General features: G+C 40.8%; 1 protein-coding gene across 5 annotated transcripts in view; it reads right to left on the reverse strand.

Annotated features, from left to right (window-relative positions):
- The window catches only part of ANO10 (anoctamin 10), a 284606-nt gene that overhangs the window by 182177 nt on the left and 76866 nt on the right, over nt 1-25563 (reverse strand). For all 5 annotated transcript variants that reach the window (XM_048838696.2, XM_048838697.2, XM_048838693.2 and 2 more), the window contains 4 exons: nt 24857-24931; nt 23186-23368; nt 9757-9948; nt 6999-7127 (listed from right to left, as the gene is read on the reverse strand). In XM_048838696.2, the coding sequence (XP_048694653.2) occupies nt 6999-7127; nt 9757-9948; nt 23186-23368; nt 24857-24931 (579 nt within the window). The remainder of the gene's footprint in view (nt 1-6998; nt 7128-9756; nt 9949-23185; nt 23369-24856; nt 24932-25563) is intronic.

Below are 25563 nucleotides of genomic sequence, written 5' to 3' on the forward strand. Positions count from 1 at the left end.
TACTTCTTATCAGCCTGTTTGCAAGTAGACGGTGTAGTGAAATGAGTTTGCCATATGTTCTTGAAAGAATCCAGTCAGGCTTCATTCACTGGCAGTCACTCAAACAGAGTCTGTAGAATGTCCAAAAGTTTATGTTGAAATCCTGGACCTCCTCTATCAGAATTTGTAATGAATCAGCAATATATTTCATCAGCTCCTGAAACTGCTTGAAAACATCAGTTATAGAAGATGGGGGAGGCATTACAGTCTTATCTCATGACAATGATGAAATGTTAGTTTGTGTTGTCACCTCCTTATCTACTCTAGTCTCATGTTCCTCAACAAACTCCTACTGAGGTTGGGGCTGTTGAGGAGGAAGTGATGGAGCAGGACAGTATCTCCCTCAATGATCTCCTCAGGAGGAGATAGGGGGTCTTGAGAACTGCTGGCAACAGGCAGCCCATGGATGCCACTATGACCACTGAGGTGGACCACAAGGCACAGAAGGAAACATCCAGGATTGGTCATGTCAGTAAGGGACACAGTTGTTTCTCCCTTGGAATTTCCCTACAATATAGGCAATTAAAGGATTATTATTACCATTGTACTTATGGATCCACCTCTGGCTTTCTTTATAAACCCATGTTTTTAAAGGGCTAATATCTTGGTAATTTAAAAATCACATGGAGCTGAAATTTGGCACAAAATCTGTAAGGATTCATTTTTTTTCAACAGCAAATGAAGAAAAAACATTTTGATGATGATGTCACTATGCATCAAGCTACCTCAAACTGTTTTACCTAGAGGTTGACAGGACCCAACATCTCTTTGATTGGGGTATCCAGAAAGCGCAATAGGATGTAGTCAAGATCCTGCTGATCACCCCATATACTCATCAATCTTGGTTCTCTAGCATACTAGAACCAATACTGGAAACCACAAGTCCAAGTTCAAAGTCTACCGTCTATCGACTCAGAATTGGGTTGTGATTCTTCACCTACACCAAAGTCTCTCAGGTTTACAGTTTTGCTTCTGGATTGTTGTGGGCACTGGATCTGCTGTGTTCTGCAGAAGTTCAAAGCCTTTACTGTAAACTAAGGAGGCCTCTGATAAGGAAGATCTGCTGCATGAAATGGAAGTGACTCCATCTGGAAAACTCAGAAAGGAGTAAATCCAAGATGGTTCTCAATCCCTTTGATTATCTGCAGCACTTAAAACAGTTAAAAGGTTAATTTTTGAGCCTTATTAACTAGCTAACATTACTGCTTTTCAACCTCTGGTCAATGGATTTTCAGTTTGTTTCCCCTAGAGAAACAATGTCTAAAAGGGTAACTTCATATATTTTCCAATGTATGACCCACCTCATCACAGATCTAAAGTGGATTTTATGAAGTTTACTGGGGCTATGGTTGGACCCTTAGTATTATACCATCTCACCATTATACCATGTGAAGATGGCATTCCTTATAACTATGTCAGCCTAGAAATTAGTGAGATCTAGTTCCTGATACCTGATCCTTTATACCACATTCTATAAGGATATGGTAAGATAGTCCTGCAGTCTCATCCCAAATTCCTATCTATGGTGATCTCTAATGTTCATCTTAAGACAAACCATTAGGTGTCTCCATTTTTTCCCAAACCACATTCATAAACTTGGAAGGTCAGGCTTCATACTTATAGATGTCATACTATTCATTATTACTAATATGGCTAATCCAATCCACAAATCCCTGGAGTTTTTGTGATCCAGAGATAAGATCAAAGATGGGTCCATCTTCCACACAAAAGCTGCCTAAATGGATTCCTAACATTTGTCTGCTTCAGCCTGGCAGATGTTCACCTGTCTGTAGAGATTAGGGCACATTTCTTTCGGTCTAAGGTAGACTTCACAGCATCTTCATTAATGAATTATTCAAGGATGCTACTTGGAGTTGTATACACACCTTTATGCAACCATAATTCCTCCATTTGGCTCCTTCTTGGGGGGGGGGGGAGGGAAGTAGTACTGCAATCAGTTTTCAACTAACACTCTTCACACCTCCTAGACTAGTGATCAACAGTGGAAATCCATATGGGCAATTTTCAAAAAAAGACAAATGTTACCTAACATAGTAACTACAGTTCTTCAAGATGATTGTTCCTATGAATCCACAAACCCCACCCACTTACCAAACTTCTTCAGAGTCACTTCTCAGGTATTACCACATTAATGTAAGAAACAAGAGGGAGTTTGGGTCCAGTCCCCTTTTGTATTTGTGGGTTTCTGCACAAAAGGAGAAGATGGCTATGCACTTGGACCCAATGGGCATTTGCAGGCTAGAAATTTCCAGGCTTTCACACCCAGGGCACATTTCCCCAAAGAGTGTGGATATGTGATATGGGCACTCCACCTTGGATGTAGCTGTGACACTCGGAATACCTTTCTGAGACCTGAAGAAGAGCTCTGTGTAAGCTCAAAAGCTTGTCTCTTTCATCAACAGAAGTTGGTTAAATAAAAGATATTACCTCACCCACCTTGCCCAGAGAACTACAGTTATTATGGCAAGTAACTGTTTTAAAGATGTGTTAGGGGATGGCTGATTTTATACCGCTTGAAGGTATTTACTTTTAATCATTTGTTTGAAAAGTGCACTTGCAGCACTCATTCAGCATCTATCCACAAGTGAAAGAAAAGAAAGACTTTCAATAATTCTGCTGCTGACTGCTAGTTCAAACCATGTTGCCATGGAAGCAGATGTTGGATTGATGAAAATGGGTCAGCTGCTTTAAAATCACAGTTTCAACACTTTGGAAACGTTGGGTATTTTAATTCCTTTACTCTGATTTTGCTGATACCATGTTTGTTCCCATAGAAACAGCAGAAAGCGGCATAGTTAGTGGTTTTTAATGTAAAACACTCTTTTTCTTTTCATAAGTATATAAGGGTTTGGTACAGAATGCTTACAATGGTGTCATGCAACTCTGCCTTTAGTATTGAATACTGTCAGATGTTACTATATAAACAAATGAGTTCAATTTCAAGAATATTTGTTATTCTACTAAAATAAAAACACCTTTTGGGGAAAATAAGAAAGATGTATTTTCTGGTTGCTTGGCTCTAACCAAAAAGTACAATTTCTTTAGTTTTTAATTAAATTTGATTTTATCAAAGAAAGGTAGAACTGTTTAGCCAGATTCTCATTTACAACATATACAAAAACTTTGTTTAGTGACAGTTAAGGTTGAGTCAGGACAACTCAAAATCTGAAAAGCACAGAAATAACAAATTAAGGGAGAAGTCTCTTGCACTCCTTTCATATTGCCCGCCGCAGTGGTAATAACACTCCAAATGCCATTAGGCTTTCACTTAGCGTCTGTTGGAGATGGAAAGAGCAATATATACTCCAACTTTATCAATCACTCTAGCGCAAAACTTTAACACAATGACCTCAGATTCTTTTTTAACAACAGATAGGCACATCTGACACATTGGGGACATTTTTCTGCCTTAATGTTGCTGAGGTCCCTATTAAGATTTTCTGCTAGAGTGTGAATTTGATGGGTGCTAGTCCTTGACTGCTTTTTAGAAAGAGTTCATGGATTTAGTCAATAATAAGGATGATAAGCAATGTTCCCTCTAATTTTTTACAGGCTGTGTGTGCAAAAAATTTCTTCTGTGCAAATTTTCGACAGGTCGTGTGCACAAAAAATTTCTTCTGTGCAAACTGTTGTGCTTCTGTGCAAATTTTTGTGCGTGCGGTGTTTTGCTGTGTGCGCGGGGTTTAGGATCTGTGTGTGCGCGCACATGCACACAGCTTAGAGGGAACAGTGATGATAAGGTATATGGGAATATAAACTGACAACAAAGGTGAGATAGGAACTCATAGTCTCCTTATTCCCAGCCCAAGAAATTTTCCCCTGGGTTCAGGAGTATTTGGCAGAAGACTCAATCAGTCTCTCTCCCTTTCTCTCTCTCTTGCAGTCAATGAGCAGACATGTCACAACATAACTGCTAATTACAACCGGTTCAGTCTGGTGCATTTCTTTTCAATTATGAAGAAAGTTACATTGCCAGAGCAGTGTAAATTGTCTTATGTAAATGAAAAGTAAGCCCATGATGTTTGTCTGTTTCAATACAATTTTAAAAAAAATTAATTTACCAATATACACATCTTTGTGCCACAAATATTTTATACCAGCTGGAGAACAAGCTTTCTTTCAACTCCACTGTCTTCATATAACATTTCTCAATAACTTGTATTATAGAAAGTTTGCAAAATTATGTCCACTCTACCATTGCCTGATTGATATTGATAACTTTGGACTCAGAAGGATGTAGAGTTCAAAACATATAAAATTTAAGTTTTTTCAAAAAAAAATGGACTACAAAAAAATGTGTTTTGGGAGACTGGAAACATTAAAAAAAGTTTTTAAACATCATTTTTAACATTTTTTTCCTTTTGCTCTTTTGTGGTGGGAGCTGGAGTTGACATAACTAACAAAAATCCACATAAACAATCATGAGTTGGTTTACTATGCTTTGTTTAAAACTTAAGAAAAAGTACATTCTTAACTTCTGAAAAAGGTTTTTAATTTTGTGATTTTCTTATTGTATTTCTCAGACAATTTCTAGTAATGCAATGTAAATCTAAGGGAACCCTGGAACCAGTTTGCAGTGATACTTTCAACATTAATTTTAAAAACATACAGTTTCTGACAAGCTTTTAAATAGTACATCCTGATTTTTAAAAAATCCTAAAAAACAAAAAACAAGTATAAGGGTTTTCATTCTCCTCTGTTTGTAAGGGTCCAACCACAATCACGCAATGTCCAAAAGCACTTTCAAAATTAGATATTCCCTGTTATCAAAGTCAAAGATCCTATTTTCTCAATTTGTAACAAATTGAGAACATAAATCAATAGTCTTACAATGATAAAGAATGCTATACGTTACACAACAAAGTAAAAAATAAGCACACTTTAACCTTCTCAAATCCTAAGTGACCATGTCTAATCATGGCTAGCCAGTTCAGGGAAACAAATCATGACTAGCCAGTTCTATAGAATGATTTCAATGTTAATTAAGTATAAAAAGATTGCACTATATGGTAATAATTTTATTTACATGCATTATTCCAACATCTTTGTTTCTATTAATAATTAAGTCTAAAACAAACAAACGCTAAAATCAATTTACAAGTACAATTACTCCGTTATAAACTTTACAGCACAGAACCAAAATTTACATTTGTATATGAAAAGCAAGAAGAAATAACATTTTCTCTTAAAACAGTTGATCTGTCCTTTCCTGAATGGCTTTCTTCTCTCTGGGAATAAACTTTCCAATCTTAGGGCAAGTCTACACTACAGCGCTACAACAGCGCTCTCCCATTAGCATAATTACTCCACCTCCACGAGAAGTGGAAGTTATGTCAGCTGGAGAGCATCTCCCATCAAATAGCACCAGCGTGGATAGCGCTTTGGTCGATATAACTTGCTTTGCTCAGGAGGATGTCAGTTCTTCACACCCCTGAGAGATGTAATTTACAACAACTTAAGCAGTAGTGTAGACCAGCCCTCAGTGTCTTCCTACTCCCCTTCCCACTATTTGCTCATCCAACATCAGCCTGCACTCTTGCCTTTCACACAATCTGGCCAATTCTAGGGTGGGACACTTTTCCTCTCCAGTCTTTTGCTATATGGAACGTTCCTCTCTCTCTCTCCAGCCTCAATATCAAGTGACCATTTCTTTTCAAATCTTTCCCTTTCACTTACTCCTTTTAATTTTTCTCACCTTCTGTCATAATTTACATCTTATATACATTATATACCTGATTTACATCTTTTATAACATTTTTGGATAATTTGTCTGGATTTTCCTCAATAAAAATGGATTTACACAATCTGTAGACCCCATAAAAAGTCTTTATTGATCTGTTGGGGCCACAAACCCCAGTATGAGAGCATCTGACCCCAAGGAATAAAATACACTAAGGGCTGGTCTACACTACACAGTTACATCGACGTAAAGCAGCTTATGTTGACCTAATTATGTCAGTGACTACACGACAGCCTTCCTCCTGCCGATGTAATGCCCTACTTCACCAACATAACAACTGCACCTCCACAAGAAGCGTACGGCTTATGTCCATGTAGTTCAGGCGATGCATCCCTTACATCAGCTGCCTTGTCACTTTCATGGCAGGAGCCATGAAAGTGACAAGAAAGCTGGACAGTTAGAGCCCTGCTGCCCCCACTCCTCTGGAGAGCTGGGCGGCTTCGGACCCAGCTTCCAGCTGGGGTGAGAAGCCCGAGGCAGCCCTTTCTCCCCAACCTCCCACCAAGCAGGGCAGCCTTGTCAATTTCACAGCTCAGTGAGCAGTGAATTTGACAAGGCTGCAAGGCTTTCCGCTGCTCCACGCAGGGAACAGGGGCAGGGGGCGAGAAGCCCCAGGTGGCTTCCCTCCACTCTCGGCGGGGAATGGGGAGAGGATGGGGGAGGCAGCCTGGCGAGAGCCCAGGGGCCTGTGCGGAAGCCAGACTCCTGGCAGGGAGCTGCCAGCGGAGCTGAGAAACCGGGCTGTCAGCTCCCCACACCGCCCCTTTTAGGTCAGTGCAAGCGTTCCTGGTGAGGACACAGTCCACCGACCCAAGGAGGGTAGTGTGAACATGCACCACATCAGTAATTACTGAGGTGGCTGCAAGTTGACCTAATATAGCTCAATTAGGGTATGTCTACACTAAGTTTATTCTTGTGTTAGTACTATTAAATCCTTCTTGAAATATATAATGCAACATACACATAATATTTCAGACTATGTGGCAGAGCATAGGTGCAACATCCATAGTAGATGAAAGCGCCAAGAATAAAAATTTAATCTAAGAGTAAAACAATGAAAAACCCATTCTGATGCTAGAATTTCCATTTCCTGGTAAATGAAAGAAAAAGATATGACAAATGAGATATTAGAAATTCCAAGTGATGTAAATGCCATTTGCTACTAAAAAACATGTAGATATTTAAATCTCATACTTACCTCCGCCAATACCACAATCAAAATAAGGTCCGTTTTTGAATCTGGAAAAAGTGCATTTACTTGTGGAGACAATCCAATCAGTGCACAGTTAGTAACTACTGATATAACACTCATAGTTTCAAAAGCCAACTGAAATAAAACAAAAATGGAATATAATTAGTATCAATATGTTTACTTCCTCCAGTCCTCTTGCTCCTCTTGGGACAAGGTTTCTCCCACATGTACAAGTTCTGACACACCCAACATTTTTACCCTCCTTTTTCTTTTACATTACACTTCTACCGGATGAAAAGTTGAACAGATTCTATCAGGAACCTGTCAACATCTCCTCTTAAATGCATAAGCAGGGTCCGCAACAAGGCTTACACCATCACAAAACCCATCATTAGCACCCTCCAAACCATACCTCTACAGCAGTGGTTCTTAACCTGGGGTGCACACACGCCCTGGGAGTGCAAGATGCCCTTTCTGGGGGTGCGAGACATGCCAGATTTTTTTAGAAGGTAAATCATCGAAAACACAAATTAAGCACAGGCACGTAAATACAACTACTTTGTTTCATCAAACCTATGTATTTATTAACATTATACATTTTTTAACAATTACTGTAATACACAAACAAAAAAATATATCAAGTTTTAAAGAACTGACCTACTTCAATGATTTTTGATAAGGGGTGCGAGAACATATTTTGATTTTTGATAAGGGGTGTGAGAACATATTTTGAGAACCAAAGGGGTGCAGGCTGCAGTAAAAGGTTAAGAACCACTGCTCTACAGCTATGGTTGGCTCTTCTTTGTGTTTGCTGGGGAAAATTCAAGCACTGTTCATCACAATATGATGAACATTTCATAGGCCCTGAAAGTTGTTTTGGGACCATTTACATCTCACAAGCTAGATTTGCAGGATATGAAATCATCTCCCTGAAAATCAGAATTAACTCAAATGGCATCCCTATCTTTAGTACTTCCATCTGACCCAGAACATGAGCATGGAAACAGTGGCACATACTCCTACAGACCAGCCGCCCGACTGACTGGCGTACAGTGTGTTCCTAAGGGAAAGCCACCTCCGACGTAATCAGTGTCAAAGAGCGAAGTTTTAATCAGGGGTACTTTAGCATTTAAATCTGACTTTAAAAAGAAATTTTCTGGTGTCCTGTGCTGAGGTTTTGACTGCATCTTCAATATTAAGTATTGGAATATTAAGTATATGAAAACACCAGGGAAATTCAGAATAAGATTTTTAAACAACTAGTTCCGCCAGCCAAAACTTGTTGGAATAAAATGAGCCATGTTTTCAAACGTAAATACACAGAATTTTATGCTTTCATCTGTACATCAAGCATTTACATGTGCACGCCAGCAAGGTGACTGACTTGTTAGGTGCATGTTCACAGGCAGCTGATTTACACGGACATAAATGGATGTGCATGTTATTTTTTATTTACAGTAGCATACATGTGCTAGGAACTTTCTACACTTTCAAGAAAGATGAATCCTGCACTGAGGAGCTCATAATCTAAAAAGCATGCATAAAATAGGTGCATGCTAATATAACTGCAATATTGTGCATACCTTTGAAAATCTGACCTATAAATGAGAAATTTTCCTATGAGTAAAGGAGACTGGCAAAATGTAGTGTCTGCCATGATGAATCAGCAGAAACAACATTCACTATGACAATAAATCATTGACTCAGCTTGGCCAATACAATAATTCAAATGGTTCTTTACATAGAATACTCTCTATCTAATCTAACACCTTACTACTGCACCTCATATACAAAATTAAATACTAAAAGCCCTGAATTTACTTTCTTATATTCATAAAACTAAACACATTCCCACAATTCACTGAAAAGAATGATATAAAAAGAGTGTAAAAAAAACCTATTAAATTCAATAAGACTTCTCTAAGAGATCATCTACACTGCAGAAAGGAACTGTGATTTAAAGTAAATTAAAACATGTTAGTTAATATAAACATTTTCAAAGACCACTAAACACCTAGTACATACAGAGACAATAAGGTTTTAAAATATTAGCTGGTTGTGGCTACTTCTTTGTGGTCAGCCCAAAAGGCATACTGTAAATGTATACCATGTGCAGTTGCTGTCCAGCATCACGCTTAGTGTTATCTAGCAATATAGTGCTTCAAATATAACTCCATCCCAGTGAATATCTGTGTGCATTTCTAATGATTTTTTCTCAAAATGATTTGTGTATTTTTTCAAGATTAATCTCCTTTGTTGTTTCCTATTCGTATATCTAATTTCTGTCATTTTGTATTTCCCCCCTCACAATATTATCAACACCTCCCAATTTAAAATAATATACTAATTTAATTGTTGTGCTCTTTGTCCCCCCTTCCATATTATTAGGGAAGATGTTAAATAAAACTGGGTCTAACACAGACCACCCACTTGACACCACCCGCAACCTATTTCACACTCACTAACATCTTATTACTTGCATGGGATACTGCAGTCTTAAAAAGAAGCTGCTGTCTCTTGCAACTGCAATATGAAAGCAATATATGCAGTCCAAAAAACCCAAAGGAAGATGGGATTAAGGAAGACAACTCAGAATGGCAGATAGTTGAAAACCGTACAATCCTGCTAGAAATGGGTAATGTCCTAAGGCATTGAAGAGGAGAGGTGTCTCAAGTACACTCTAACATCAATTGATGGAGCAACAAGCAGCCTAAGTTTATGGTAACATACAAGGGCAAACAGAAAAAAGTGAAAACCAGGTTACCTGCCAAACTCCAATATTTGCTGTGGGTTGTGAAAATGGACGTTTGAAGACCCTGCACATTTTTAAGGCATCAGAATACATCTCTGTGATGTTGTTTAGCACTGCGAAGACAGCTGCTAAAGGATACACACATGAGAAAAGACTCACGTAGCCAAACTGTAAGAACAACTCCAAGTAATCATCAAAGGTGCCCTGAAAAACAGAGACAAAATAAGCACATTTTATCCTTTCTAAATATATGATGAAAAGCAGAATCAACAATATGGTAACCACATGTTTTCCTCCCAGCCCCACTCAATTGTTTAGGAAGGAGTGGCAGGGGACCCCAAAGCACTCATCCTCTAAATTACTTAACTTTGGTCTAATCTGGAGTTAATTATCCCAATCCTGTTTACGATGGGGGCAAGAGTGTTCTTTTAGTCAAAAGGACTTTCTACAATATTACCAATAAATACCTTTATTATTGGTATAAAACATTAAAAACATGAACTAATCCTACAAACAGGTTTAGATATTCAATCTTTGCAGTATCTCAGTGAGGGAGTAACTACAGACAAACCACAGTGTAGGTAAGATGTTGCCATGAGTGTTTAAAGTGTTATCATTTCAGACTGCCAGCGTGAATGATAAACAAAAGCAACTGTAGGCTGATGTACATGTAAACTTTTTCTTGTTCTTCTGAGCTACGCCATATTAAAATCAAAAGGCAAAGTTAGTAGCCTGCGGCCTGCTTGAGAGGACAAACACTGAAACAATAGCATGGCAAGGCAGCAGCAGTTCTGGCAACTGAACAGAATACCAAATGCATGCAAAAAGTGTGTCCTGAGCACATCTGCAAAATACCTATCATCTAACCTTTAAACCAACACTTTGGATAGCTAATCAACCCTTTTATTGTGACAAATTTCATAGTCAATTAATAAAATGCTTTTATAAAATATTTTTAATTCCTATTTAAGAAAAAATCATCTAACATTACAAAATAGTATAACACCTTTTAAGAAAAAGTGTCCATTGCATAAGAGAACAGTTATGTTTCCTTTCTGACCATGAAAAGCCATCAAATGGATTCCATTTTAACTATTTTTTGCTATGCAGTGTTCCCTCAAAGAGAGACGCGTTTAGCATATTTCATTTTGAGAGGGGAAAAAATAAAGATTAGAGAATATTTTAAATAATTAGTGAGGATCATGAAAAAAGAAAGCAAGCCATTTTTGGCTCTGTATCAGTAGCATGCCTCTTTTCAGTCAGTCTGCTGGAAGCTGAGCTGTCAAGCTGGCTAGTCTCTCTAGTATCTAATGTACTTTCACCAGCAAAACACAAAGAGGCAGTAGAAGCCTACAAGCTCAAAATCAGCTCATGGATATGGGAGAAGGGGCCACTTCAGCTACATTCCCCAGTCAAGATCACTGTTAAGCAGCATAGCATAACTGTGTCTGATAAGCTATTTAATTTACAGATTAGACCCCAGGGGAGCTAACCTTTAAAAACCCTGAGATATACCCACAGAAATATTTTACATAAACTCTGAATTTTACTTCCCGCTTGTTTAAGTGTCAAGTGTCACTCAACTAGAGTGACAGTAACACATTTGCCCCTGTTGTCACAATCACCCAAACAGTGCTGCAGGCAGTGAGCAAAGTTTTCCTTTCAGCTCCTCCCCTTGATTACTGCAGGCTACTCCTGGAGCTGCTCCCTCACCCCATCCACATTGTGGCTATGTCTACAAGACAGTTTATGTTGGCATAACTTGTGTCACTCAGGGCATACGTTACACCAACATAAGTGCCAGTGTGGACAGCACTATGTCAGCGGGAGAGCTTTTCTGCCAGCATAGCTTCTGCCGCTCGCTGAGGCGGTTTTATTACGCCAATGGGAGAGCTCTCTCCTGTCGGCATAGAGCATCTTCACCAGATGCGCTGCAGCGGTGCAGCTGTAGCGCTGTACATATAGACATGCTCTTTTAAGACTCTCAGTGCAGCACAGAGGGGAGGAACAGGTGGCCACCACTACTACTTCCTAGCCCTGAGCAGCTATGTTTAAGCATAAGACGATGGATTTTCAGAAGTCTTCACACTGTACACTAGTACTTAAAATAGAGATCCTCTCAGGGATAGCTCCATTCCCAACCTCCGAGTCTTATTTCCACAACTTCCTTGTGAAAATTACAATAATCAGCTATATAAGGTAGTAAAATGAGGAAAGTATTAAAGAGACAAGATGCACTTTAGTGCAATGGGTGTAGCAGTTTGAGTAGGACCATCTTCCCCTCCCCTCCCATTTTTATATCTTCTACCTAAAATAAAGCCCTACACTATTAGTATTTAAGTCTCCTCTTATCCCAACAGCACTCAACAGTTTTACTCTCTCCATGTTGCAGTTTGGATCTGCTTTGTTTGTTTGGTACCCTTCCAATTTTGGATCTGCATGATGAAATTTATGCCCCAAAATATCCAACAAAGATAAGTATGAAGCAATCTGACAGGACTAAGAGATTGGGATTGAGGACAACTCTGCTTATTTGAAGTGTAGTTGGCCGAAAGTCACTGGAAATCCTACAATGATTCTATTCTATACTCCTGGAAATATCAGCATTTAAAGACAGACAGATGTTTCTCCCTTGTGAAAGTTGTAATTCTAGAAATACTCTGTTGACCACCAATAGTTCACTGTTTGAAAACCACTGGTATAATACGGCACTTTCACTATTACAATGTAGAGCTATTGTTAGTTTTCAGATGGGAAATAAAACTGAGCCCTTAAATACACGTAATCTAGTGAACTGAGATTGGACCTGTGTGCATTTGGGCAAATTACTTAATCCCTCTGAATCTTAGTTTCTGCATATGTAAAATGTGGGTAATATTTACCTTTCTGCCAAGGGTGTTGTGAGGATTAATACTTATACAACTTTTAAGATGTAAAAACACTATTCAAATATTCTCCTCATGCTTCTAAATTCTGCAGCATTTTATGCAACAAGAGGAGCATTTGACCTGTTGTTCTAGGCAAATTCCAAATTGTGTCATGAACTACTGCCTACTAGAGATAAATTACTTAACTGTAATACTTATTCTCTGAAACTATATATTATAATACATTAACATTTTTGGCTCTGTGCTTCCAGCATCTGACCAGGCAGGAATTCCTATGGGTAAAAGTTCTAAGCCTCTGGGGAACCCTTAGGGGCAACTCACAAAGTTCTGGGGTCAATGCCCTATGCTCTCTTGTCAGTTCCTTAAAAAAACAAAACAAAACAGGAAGAGGTAATTTCCAAAAATAAAGTCAATTAAAATACAGTTTAAAAAATTATGCAAAAAATTACAGAACACTCTAAACAATGAGGAGAAGAGGGTGGGGAAATAGCCATCTACTGGGAGATTTCATATATATCTTCAGAGAAAAATAATTACTGCTAAGTAATTTTATTTTCTCCAGAGATGAACTTTCTCCCCGTGAACTCCCCAACCCAAGGAGAGTAGAAAAGTTTGAAGGTGGTTTATAAGGTTGAAAAAATGTAATGGATATAACTGCCAGCAGGACAAGAAAGCAATGCCCTGGACAGTGACAACAGCAATAAAGGGAGGATACTTTCTTGTTCTGTAACTAGAGTTCTTAGAGAGGTGTGGTCCTATCTGTATTCCACTATGGGTACAGATACATACCATACACCTGAGGTTGAAATTTTTTTCCAGCAGCATCCATTGATCCACACCTATGCCATTCACCTCTTTGTGCACTGATCCAAGGAAACAATGGGCAGTGAGGACTAACTGCCTCTCCAGTTCCTTTGCTACCAAAAATCAAGTCATGCCCTGAAGCAGAGGGGAAGCGGGGGCAGGTACTGGAATACAGATAGGGGCCACACATCTTGAAGAACTCTAGTTACAGAACAGGTAAGTAACTTTACTTTCTTCTTCAAATGCTGGTCCCTATTTGTATTCCAGTGTGGGTTATCAAGGAGCAGTATCTATTACTGAGGTGCATGCGAGGACAACAGAGGGAAAACAGCCAACATGAGCACAACAATATCCAGGGAAGCTTCAGTTGCCGAGGCCTGAACTATAGCTTAAGTGTCCGGAAAAGGTATGTATCAAGCTCCACGTGGCAGCTTTGCCAGTTTTACCAATGTGAACATCTTTCAACAAGATACTGAAGCTGCCTGGGCTCTGGAAGAGCGAACTCTCACATCTTGTGGTGAGCTAGTGTTGGCTAACTCATAACACAGGAAGTTGCATCCAGATATCCATTCAGAGAGCCTTTGGGATATTACAGCTTTACTTCTCATCTATTCTGCTAAACGAAACAATAACCTAGGTTTCTTTCTGAACAGTTTTGTCCTCTGCAGATAGAAAATCACTGCTCTGAGACTATCCAGGGAACGTAGACATTCGTCTTCATTAGAAGCATATGGTTCTGAAAGAAGGTATGTAAGTTAATTGTTTGAGGTGAAAGTCCGAAATCACCCTGGGAGTAAACTTAGTTGGCAGTCTCAATATGATCTTATCCTTGTGTAAAACTGTGTATAGTTTATCTGCCATAAGGGCTCCTAGCTCTCCCACCCATCTCACAGAGGTGGTGGCTATTAAAAAGGCTACTTTCATAGAGAGATGCTATAGCAAGCTGGATGCTAAATGGAGTTTTCATGATCGTTGATAGGACAAGATTAAGGTCCCACATTGGAGGTGGTTTGTTTACAGGTGGAATGGTCTGAAGCAAGCATTTCAGGAAGCAGAGAGTAATAGGATGTGCAAAAATTGAGTAGTTATTGATCAGGGAATGGCAGGTACTGATAGCTACAAAGTGAATGCATATTGAGTTGAGAGAGAGTCCTGAGGTCTTTAAGGATAGGAGGTAGTCCAGGATAGCAGGGATATCTGATTCCTCTGAAGAAGTGTGCTGGTTATGAGCCCACATGGAAAAATCATTTCCACTTGACTGCACAACTGCATTTTAGTAGACTCCTTTCTACTACTGTTGAGAATAGCCTGGACATTTCTGGATATCTCTCAAGCATTTACTCTCTAAGCTCAATGCTCATGCAAACACCAGGTTGGCAGTGCAGTGAGTCTGGATTGGAATGCTTGATTCTGCCTTTGTGTTGTGTCAACAGGTCTGGGAAGGTCTGGAACGTTGACAGGTAGATGAGCTAACAACTGAAGAAGGCTAGGAAACCAGAATTGCCCTGGGCCACTTAGGAGTGGCGTCATGCTGATCACACCTTGCCCTGCTGGATTCTTCTTGTTACCTCAAGTCCTGAGGAGATGGAGGAAAGACGTACATTAGTTGTCCTGACCAGTGAACCAGAAGAACATCTCCTATGGAGTTCTGACCCAAGCCCCTCCCCACCCCGAGCAATATTTCAGGCACTTTTTCTTCTTGCAGGAAGCGAAGAAGTCACAGGAGGGGAACCCCCACAGATGGAATATTGTCTGTATTACTGAGTCATGAAGTTCCCACTCATGGTCCTGAGAGAAGCACCTGCTGAGGCTGTCCAGCCAGGTGGTGTTTATTTCTGGTAGCAGCACTGCTGATGTTGAATTCACCAGTTCCATAGTTTTACAGCATTATAGTGAGGTGGATCTCATGGCTCCCCATTTGTTTATATGCAACACAGCGGTAATAATGTCCAGCATCATTAGAATGTGGCAAGACTATATGAACATGAAAAAAAAATGCTTGAAAGCCTCCCAAACTGCTCTCAATTCAAGATGGTTTATGTCCATTCTGTTTTCTTTTGCTGACCATGTGCCGTGAACAACCCAGCCAAACATGGAGGCATCTGTGATGACAGTCTTCTGTCATCAGGTTGGAGAGAACGGGACTCTCACACACATGATTCTCATTCTCCCACCAACTCAGGGAGGCCCTAACCTCTTGAGGGAGGGAGAGTCGTTGGTTCATAACCTCTCTGGCTAGTAATTAAACTGAGCAAAACTTGGCCTGTAGATAGCAAACACATAACTTCACAAATGGGGTTATGTAAGTACAAGTATATGACCCAGAAGGATGAGACAGGAGCAGATTTGCATTTGTGGGCTCAGCCTGAGTTGCACAGCAAGATGTTTGATAGCCTGGAACCTGTCCTGCAGGAGAAATGCTTTGGCTGGAATCAAGTCCAGGGTTGCTCCTATAATTCTATGGACTGGGGTTGGCACCAAAGTGGAATTTTCTAAGTGTATGCGCAGACTGCTGGAGGCTGATCAGTTGCTTGGTTGCTGAAAGCATCTCCTGGTAAGATTTCCCTGTCAGTAGCCAGTTGTTTAATCTGGGGAAGACTGATGACCCATGACAATGGAAGCGAGCTGCTATGACCAAGAGAACTTTGGTAAATTTACCCTTGGTGCTGTTGGAAGACCAAAGGGAAGCAACTTGTATTGGAAATGTTCATTCTCTATGATGAATCTCAGGAACCATCTGCGAGAGGGGTGGATGTCTATGTAAAAATAGGCATCCTTCATATTGTCAGCCATGAACCAATCCCTTCTGGACAATGAGGGGGTGATAGATACCAAAAGTAACCATTCTAAATTTCATCTTGCAAATAAAGATATTGAGTTGTCTTCGATCTAAAATGGATCTCCAGTCCCCTTTCTTCTTTGGTATGGGGAAGTAATTTGAGTGGAACACCTTCCACCAGTGTTGTAGAGGTACTGATTCTATGGCTTCTCGAATAAGGAGGGAGACTGCTTCTTGGGAGAGCATCCTGTTGTGAGAGGGATCCTTGAAGAGGGAAGAGAAAGGGGACTTTTGGAGGGGGAAGACAGAAGAACCCAGTGATGTAGCCTGAATGTATTATATCAAGTTCCCATTTGTCTGTTATGATGGCCTTCCAAGTATGGAAAAAATGGGCCATCACAACAGACAAATGGGTACTTGATATAAAAGAGCAGACTTGGGTAGTGTGAATGGCATCTGCAGTTGACACTGAAAAGGCATGTTGGAGGAGCCATTTGTTTACTGCGCTGTATATTCTGCTTCTTTGTCAGAAGCTCCTAAGCCTATTGACAGAAGAAGGACTTGGAGCACTGTATGAGGTCTGCAGGATGTGGTTCTCTCTCTTCAGGCCTTGGCTGTCAATTTCTAATGCACACAGGGTTGCCCTTGAGTCTTTTAGTGAGTGCAAAGACTTGTCTGTCTTGTCATTGAAGAGATTATTCCCTTCAAAGAGCAGATCCTCCCTTTGTGGCTTGTAAATTGCAAGGAAATCCAAAGAGTGAAGCCATGGCTCTCTGCACATAACTATTGCTGAAGCCATGACTCATGATGCTGCCAGCTGCATCTACAGAAGACTGCAGGGTTGATCTGGCTATCAGCTTTCCTGCCTCAATCAATGCCTGGAACTGCACTTTGTGTTCCTGTCTGCAAATCCTTCGAATTTAGAACAATTAATAAAGTTGTATTTTGAAAGTACAGCTTGTGTCTCAGCTATTCTAAATTGCAGGCTGGTTGATGTAAAGATCTTCCTGCCCAACAGGTATATCCCTCTATTTGAGGGAGGAGATCTGGCCTGGTGCTGTCTGCTCCTTTCCATCTGGGCCTGAACTGGGGAGTTTGGGGTCAGGTGGGTATACAAAAACTCTCGTCTCTTGATGGCACTTAATATTTTTCTCATTTCTTTTAGAGGTAGGAGCCCAGGTTGCCAGCATGTGCCAGATAAGTTTAGCTAGCTCCATAATGGCTTCATGGACTGGAAGAATGACACTACTTGATCCTTCACTTTCAGGATACCAAAAAGTTTATGAGGAGTTACTTGAACTCCCAAATCGTACCTGCAGAGTGTCAGCCACTCTCCTCAAGACATTTAGAAACGACGTGAAATCATCAGGTGGAGATGGTGAAGCCAGTGCCATGGCTTCATCTAGAGACTATGAAAACACTGTCAGTGCTAGTGGTACATTCAGATCCATCTCTACTAGTTGTTCTTCCTCCTCAGATGGTAATTGCGAGAGGACTGGTTCCTCCCTTGGTGGAAATGGCTGGCATGATTCACCCTGTGAGCGAATCATAGAATAACAGAGTTGGAAGGGACCTCTGGAGGCCATCGAGTCCAACCCCCTGCCCAGAGCAGGACCAATCCCAACTAAAACATCCCAGCCAGGGCTTTGTCAAGCCTGACCTTAAAAACTTCTAAGGAAGGGGATTCCACCACCTCCCTAAGTAACGCATTCCAGTGTTTCACCACCCTCCTAGTGAAAAAGTTTTTCCTAATATCCAACCTAAACCTCCCCCACTGCAAATTGAGACCATTACTCCTTGTCCTGTCATCTGTTATCACTGAGAATAGTCTAGATCCATCCTCTTTGGATCCACCTTTCAGGTAGTTAAAAGCAGCTATCAAATCCCCCCCCATTCTTCTCTTCCATAGACTAAACAATCCCAGTTCCCTCAGCCTCTCCTCATAAGTCATGTGTTCCAGACCCGTAATCGTTTTTGTTGCCATTCGCTGGACTCTCTCCAATTTATCCATATCCTTCTTGTAGTGTGGGGCACAAAACTTGGCACAGTACTCCAGATGAGGCCTCACCAATGTCGAATAGAGGGGAACGATCACGTCCCTCGATCTGCTGGCAATGCCCCTACTTATACATCCCAAAATGCCATTGGCCTTCTTGGCAACAAGGGCACACTGTTGACTCATATCCAGCTTCCTGTCCACTGTCACCCCTAGGTCCTTCTCTGCAGAACTGCTGCCTAGCCATTCGGTCCCTAGTCTGTAGCTGTGCATTGGGTTCTTCCGTCCTAAGTGCAGGACCCTGCACTTATCCTTATTGAACCTCATCAGATTTCTTTTGGCCCAATCCTCCAATTTGTCCAGGTCCCTCTGTATCCTATCCCTGCCCTCCAGCGTATCTACCACTCCTCCCAGTTTAGTATCATCCGCAAATTTGCTGAGAGTGCAATCCACACCATCCTCCAGATCATTTATGAAGATATTGAACAAAATCGGCCCCAGGACCGACCCCTGGGGCACTCCACTTGACACCAGCTGCCAACTAGACATGGAGCCATTGATCACTACCAGTTGAGCCCGACAATCTAGCCAACTTTCTACCCACCTTATAGTGCATTCATCCAGCCCATACTTCTTTAACTTGCTGACAAGAATACTGTGGGAGACCATGTCAAAAGCTTTGCTAAAGTCAAGAAACAATACATTCACTGCTTTCCCTTCATCCACAGAACCAGTAATCTCATCATAGAAGGTGATTAGATTAGTCAGGCATGACCTTCCCTTGGTGAATCCATGCTGACTGTTCCTGATCACTTTCCTCTCATGTAAGTGCTTTAGGATTGATTCTTTGAGGACCTGCTCCATGATTTTTCCGGGGACTGAGGTGAGGCTGACTAGCCTGTAGTTCCCAGGATCCTCCTTCTTCCCTTTTTTAAAGATTGGCACTACATTAGCCTTTTTCCAGTCATCTGGGACTTCCCCCGTTCGCCACGAGTTTTCAAAGATAATGGCCAATGGCTCTGCAATCACAGCCACCAATTCCTTTAGCACTCTCGGATGCAACTCGTCCGGCCCCATGGACTTGTGCATGTCCAGCTTTTCTAAATAGTCCCTAACCACCTCTATCTCCACAGAGGGCTGGCCATCTATTCCCCATGTTGTGATGCCCAGCACAGCAGTCTGGGAGCTGACCTTGTTCGTGAAGACAGAGGCAAAAAAAGCATTGAGTACATTAGCTTTTTCCACATCCTCTGTCACTAGGTTGCCTCCCTCATTCATTAAGGGGCCCACACTTTCCTTGGCTTTCTTCTTGTTGCCAACATACCTGAAGAAACCCTTCTTGTTACTCTTGACATCTCTCGCGAGCTGCAGCTCCAGGTGCAATCTGGCCCTCCTAATTTCATTCCTACATGCCCGAGCAATATTTTTACACTCTTCCCTGGTCATATGTCCAACCTTCCACTTCTTGTAAGCTTCTTTTTTATGTTTAAGATCCGCTAGGATTTCACCGTTAAGCCAAGCTGGTCGCCTGCCATATTTACTATTCTTTCGACACATCGGGATGGTTTGTCCCTGTAACCTCAACAGGGATTCCTTGAAATACAGCCAGCTCTCCTGGACTCCTTTCCCCTTCATGTTAGTCCCCCAGGGGATCCTACCCATCTGTTCCCTGAGGGAGTCGAAGTCTGCTTTCCTGAAGTCCAGGGTCCGTATCCTGCTGCTTACCTTTCTTCCCTGTGTCAGGATCCTGAACTCAACCAACTCATGGTCACTGCCTCCCAGATTCCCATCCACTTTTGCTTCCCCCACTAATTCTTCTAATGAAGATATTGAACAAAACCGGCCCCAGGACGGACTCTTGGGGCACTCCGCTAGATACCGGCTGCCAACTAGACATGGAGCCATTGATCACTACCCGTTGAGCCCGACAATCTAGCCAACTTTCTACCCACCTTGTAGTGCATCTATCCAGCCCATATTACTTTAACTTGCTGACAAGAATACTGCGGGAGACCGTGTCAAAAGCTTTGCTAAAGTCGAGGAATAACAAGTTCACTGCTTTCCCTTCATCCACAGAACCAGTTATCTCATCATACCATGAATCAGTTCATGGTACCATGCATACAAATCCCTGGACCCCAGTATGGCCAGAGTTCTGGCTTATACATAGGTTGCAGAGGACCCCAAGGCATGGGGTATTACTATTCTGGGTTCAGTATGTCACTGTATGTGGATGAGAAGGATTCCTGAGGTTTTGGATCCTCTATTCAGGCTAAAGTCTTGTTTCTGAGTGTGGGAGGCAGGTTCTTCACCTGCAACTGACTTTCCCAAAGACAAAAACATGGAATCCGCCTGTATCAGTCATGCCACTGGGACACTAATGATGATGGATCCCACTTGGTAGAATGGATCAGAAAATGGCTCCTGTCACTCCAACTCAGAACCAATGGAGTCAAAATTTCCCTGATGAGTACTAAGTTGAAATAATAGGAGACTCCGGATCAGGAAGTATAATAAAGCCCTCCAGTGATGTGAAACTTTCCTTAGTTTCAGAAAGATGAGGGCTTCTCTCTTTTTGCATCATCAGGAGAAGAGTACCAGGTGGTTTTAGTATGTTATTTTCCTTGCTGGAGTGTGGCAGAGCCAACAACGTATGATTGTCTTTGCACAGTGCCACTGATTGCGTGGTCTGGTGGTCCCAGTGCTTATGTTCATTCGGTTCCAGTGGTAGCATTGAGCCCTCTGGTACCATCTTCTCTTTTGGAGCCTGCAGATCTGCTGAGACATCCTTACAGCTCTTCAAAGATCCACGAGCATCTCTTGACTGAGATGGTGTTAGAGAAAAGGCTCTCCTCTCAGGGGGATGATCTCAATTCAGGGGCGTCTCCCCAACTCATAAGAGTTTTCTACTCTCATATGTAGATTTATGGGAGTACTTATCTCTACTCCTGCCTGCCTCCACATCCAATACGAATTTGGTCGTGTGTTTCTTGGCACTTCTAGCCACTGTAAAAGGAGGAGGCTGTCTAGGCTGGGTCAGACTGCAGACTCACAGCATGCTCCATAAGGTGTTTCTTGAGTCTGTCTGCCTTTGCCTGTTTGGTTCGGCTGGGACAAGAGTGGCAGTTGCACTTGGAAATGACCAGGGCTTCTCTGAGGCAATATAGACACAGCGGCTGGTCATCTGAAACTAGGAACACCCAAGAGTAGGAGAGACAGTTCTTAAAGTCAGGATTTGGGACACAATAAACCTAGTATGGAAGATGAGGGGAAGGCCCTCCGCCACAGACTATACTAACTAACGATATAACTCTAATACTATACTAAATTAACAAAAACTGTTTAAATGACCTAAAATGAAATATTTACAATACTTACTGGTTCAAAGAGAAAAAAGGTCAGAGGACACTGGAGAAGTTCTGTCTCAGATCATGCAACGGTAGAGAAGGAACTGGAGAGGCATTTAGTCTGAACTGCCCCTTATGCCCTCAGATTGGAGCACAAAGAGGCAAATGGCATTGGCACACACCAACAGACAGACCCTGCTGAAAAAGCCCTCCAGTCTCAGGCACATGGTGTGCATGCATACCCCAAAGTGGAATACACATAGGGACCAGAATTCGAGAAAGTTTTTTTCTTTAATTAAGAATCTTACCAACAAGGATATGGAAGACCCAGAAATGCTGCAAATTTTGAGAGATGCTGTGAGCCAGACCAATTGCCAAAGTACTGATAAGTCACAGTAGTAGCTCTACCAAAGGCAATTAGAAAGGAACTGACTTTAGGAAAAGGGTGCGTGAAGTGCCTTGATAGCTCCAAACATGTGAACTATGGGAGTTCCTTCATAGGCTTTTGTTAGAAGCAAAAGACTCATGAGCAGGAAATCACTGGCACAGGTATTTTTGGAGAATATCACTGCGCTGGTGGCAGGGATGAATGCATCTTTAGTAAGCATAACCAGGGACATAGAACAAGAAAAAGACTGAAATAACTAGAAAGTAAAGAAGTTTTAGATTATGAGATAGGTTACACCTTCTAGACCAGCATTCTCAAAATGTGGATAAGGAACCCAAAGTGGATTGCGACCCCATTTTAATGGGACCGCCAGGGCTGGCTTATACTTGCTAGGGCCCAGGGCCAAAGCTGAAGCCCAAAAGCCCCACCACCCGGGTCTGAAGCTGAAGCCAATGGCTTCAGCCCTGGGTGTCACGACTCAGGTTACAGGCCCCCGGCCAGGGGCTAATGCCCTGGGGCTTTGGCGTTGGTCCCCTCTGCCCGGGGTGGTGGAGCTCGGGCTTCGGCTGCCCCGCTTCCACCACCCTCCACCCCCACCTTCAAGGGCAGCAGGGTTCAGACTTCGGTCCCCCATCCTGGGATCGTGTAGTAATTTTTGTTGTCAGAAGGGGGTCGCGGTGCAATGAAGTTTGAGAACCCCTGCTCTAGACATATCCTTTGATTTTTAACAGTGGAAATTATGAAGGGGTAATGATTAGAACATTCATATCTCTAGAGGGGACACAAGTATATTGTGTACCAAAGGCACTAATAGAATTGAGTATAATGTATTCTCGTATCATTCCTTGTTTATTTAAAATTGCAACATGATTTTTACAGTATCTATTTGCACAAAACATCTTAGACTAATAAGCTATTTTACCTTCTGCTGGTAAAAAGTGAACAAATATTTCTGATGCAGCAACTTACTATCCTACTTTATGATGAGACAGAACAGACTGAAGCAGTTGTTACGTTAGCAATTTAGTTTTCTCTGGGTTCTGTGTTGTATGGGACACATCATGACTAATGCACAATACCCAAAATGTTTACACCACATCTTCACATTCCCTTCTAAAATAAAACAGTTCTTTCTCTTCACAAGCCACTACATTACAGTCATCTAAAATTAACATATGGCCCCTTTTTGTCAGCAGTAAATTTCAAAAGTTTTACCAAAGTAGCATATATTCAACTTACAAGATAGGTGCCCATTTCTTTTTCCAGGTTGACTTGCTCAAATAATGAAAGGTCAGTATCCACTTTTACGGAGTACACCCTTTTCTTCACTTTCGTATTATGTCTCTTTTGGAGCCAGTAAGGAAGTAAAGCTTCTACAAATTGATTAAGGATCTGTGAAGTTATCAGCAGAGTAGCCAAGCTCTTAAGAAAATTAAACAAAACAATATTTATTTAACAAAACTGTGATATATTTTAAATTATTTATTATTTTGTGCATTTAGATTATATTGTCAATGGTTATTTATAATCACAATAAAAGCAAATCTCAGGCCAGTCCAGTGGTCTAGCAATACCACAACACATACGAGGTAAATCTATACTATACGAGGTAAATCTAATTCCCAGTCTTTGCCAGGGGCTGGTAGGGACTAAGTACTGAGCACGCTGTACACTCAGTCCCTTGTGGGGAAAATGAATACTTTCCCAATGTGTAACAACCCCACTGACAAAACTAATAACGGAGCTAAATGGGCTCCAAAGCAAGCCAAATTGCGGCCTTTTCAGACAAAGGGTCACTATAACTAGAGTTTGGGAAAATAAAAAGAGGGAAATGGAGGAATTCTTGTACCTCCAAGGACAAGCAGCTCAGAAATCACCACATCAGGAAAAACAAAGGACAATATCAAACACAAGAAAATCTTAAGTGACACTGTAATTCATGAGACTAGCATTCCATGTCCAATCTCCCATTACCTGGGTGAGGAGGAGCTCCTCAACTGCAAAGGCTGGTATTTATAACCAACAGTTTTTAAAACTGGCCTTTGTTTCTTCACTTTCTGCTTTTAAACTGTCTGTAGACGTTTTCTAATTTGTAGGTTTAAACTGTTGCTTAATTTACTTATTTAAAAAATTACCCGCAAAGACAAAAAAAAAATGTTTGTGGTTCTTTATGATGTATAAAGAAAACCTGAAAGTTTGTTTGGATTTATTTTTGTTTTGTTTAATTTCTTTTCCAGTTGCTTTTTAAATTAAAATATCAGCAATATCAAGTCTTGTCTTTCCTGGTTTTTCTGGAGGTCTCCTTGGAGGACCAGAGAACTCATGTTCAAGGGTTATCAGCTTAAATCGAAGATTTTTAAATTTTTAAACAAAAACATCTTTTCTTCCTATTTTTCATGCATTTAAGTAAGATGGATATCAATAAAAACAGAGTGAGTTTTAAAAGGTGACTAAAAATGATTTTCCCCTCAATTCTTTCCTTATGCTTGGTTTTTATGGTAGTTGTAATCCTACTGTTCTCCAGTCGTCAACAGAGTCCCTCAGGAAAAATAATGCAGACAAGATTTGAAAAGTCTAATGCACAACAAAAAAAAAAGGGCAAGAGAAAAAAGGTTTCAGGCCTTGTTTATATATCAAAAAGATATTAACCTCCCACCCACCTTTTTCTCCTTTGTAGGTCAAATTGTTTGAAAATATTTTCTTATTTGTAGGTTTTATTCGTGCCTCTTTAATATTGTTATGACTTTGCAAATATATTAGAGGCACTGAAATACAGATAACTGGATTTGCCAGAAATTATTAACAGAGGGTGAACACATATCCTATATTAAAAAAGCAATAAAAACCCTCTGAATTCCTATTTCAACTAACCCTGTATTTCTTAGATATCTTACAGTTTCCAGAACTCACCTGTCGCAGAAGTTTCATATCAAAAAGGACAAAAGCAATGTAGAAGAGGGAGGCAAAGCAGTTTAAAAAGTTGAACTGCAAAGAAAAAATGTAAACAGTATTATTGAAAAGTAAGCTCAGGAGAGCAAATGTAGACTATGATCAAAAAATAGCACCCAACATAACAGCTAATTCAATTAAAGAATTATTGTTCAAATTCTTCATTTACAAAGTTCAGTACCTGTATTACTAACAGCTTAGATTTTCTAACCTACTTTTCAACGCCTATGGCATTTACTTTTGCATTTTCCTCAGTGAAACTAGATGGCTCAGTTTCACTTTAGGCTACCTTGAAAATCTGAGCCTGTTCTCAATGTGCTAATTCCTAGAAGCTCCAGTCAGTTATGGCGATGTACAAACACAGATTAAGAAGGTAGCTTCTGTCCCAGACACAACAAAGGAGAATAATAAAAACTCAAAAGGAGAAGTGAAGGGAAAAGAAGAAGAAACAAGAATAAGAGCATGTTGTTATAAATGCCAGCTTTTGGCTTTTTTTTTTTTTTAAAGCTTTTCAGGGAAGCATTCCTATTCAGAAAAGCTTACATGCTTTCCTGATTCATGGCATATATGCACATCTCTATTAAACTTATAAAATGTAAGTAAACAAATATAGCAGATAAACATTAGAAATCCCTACAGCCATCTACATAGCTTTAATCAGTTGGGAG

Source organism: Caretta caretta, chromosome 2 (assembly GCF_965140235.1).
Source record: "Caretta caretta isolate rCarCar2 chromosome 2, rCarCar1.hap1, whole genome shotgun sequence".
Classification (NCBI taxonomy): domain Eukaryota; kingdom Metazoa; phylum Chordata; order Testudines; family Cheloniidae; genus Caretta; species Caretta caretta.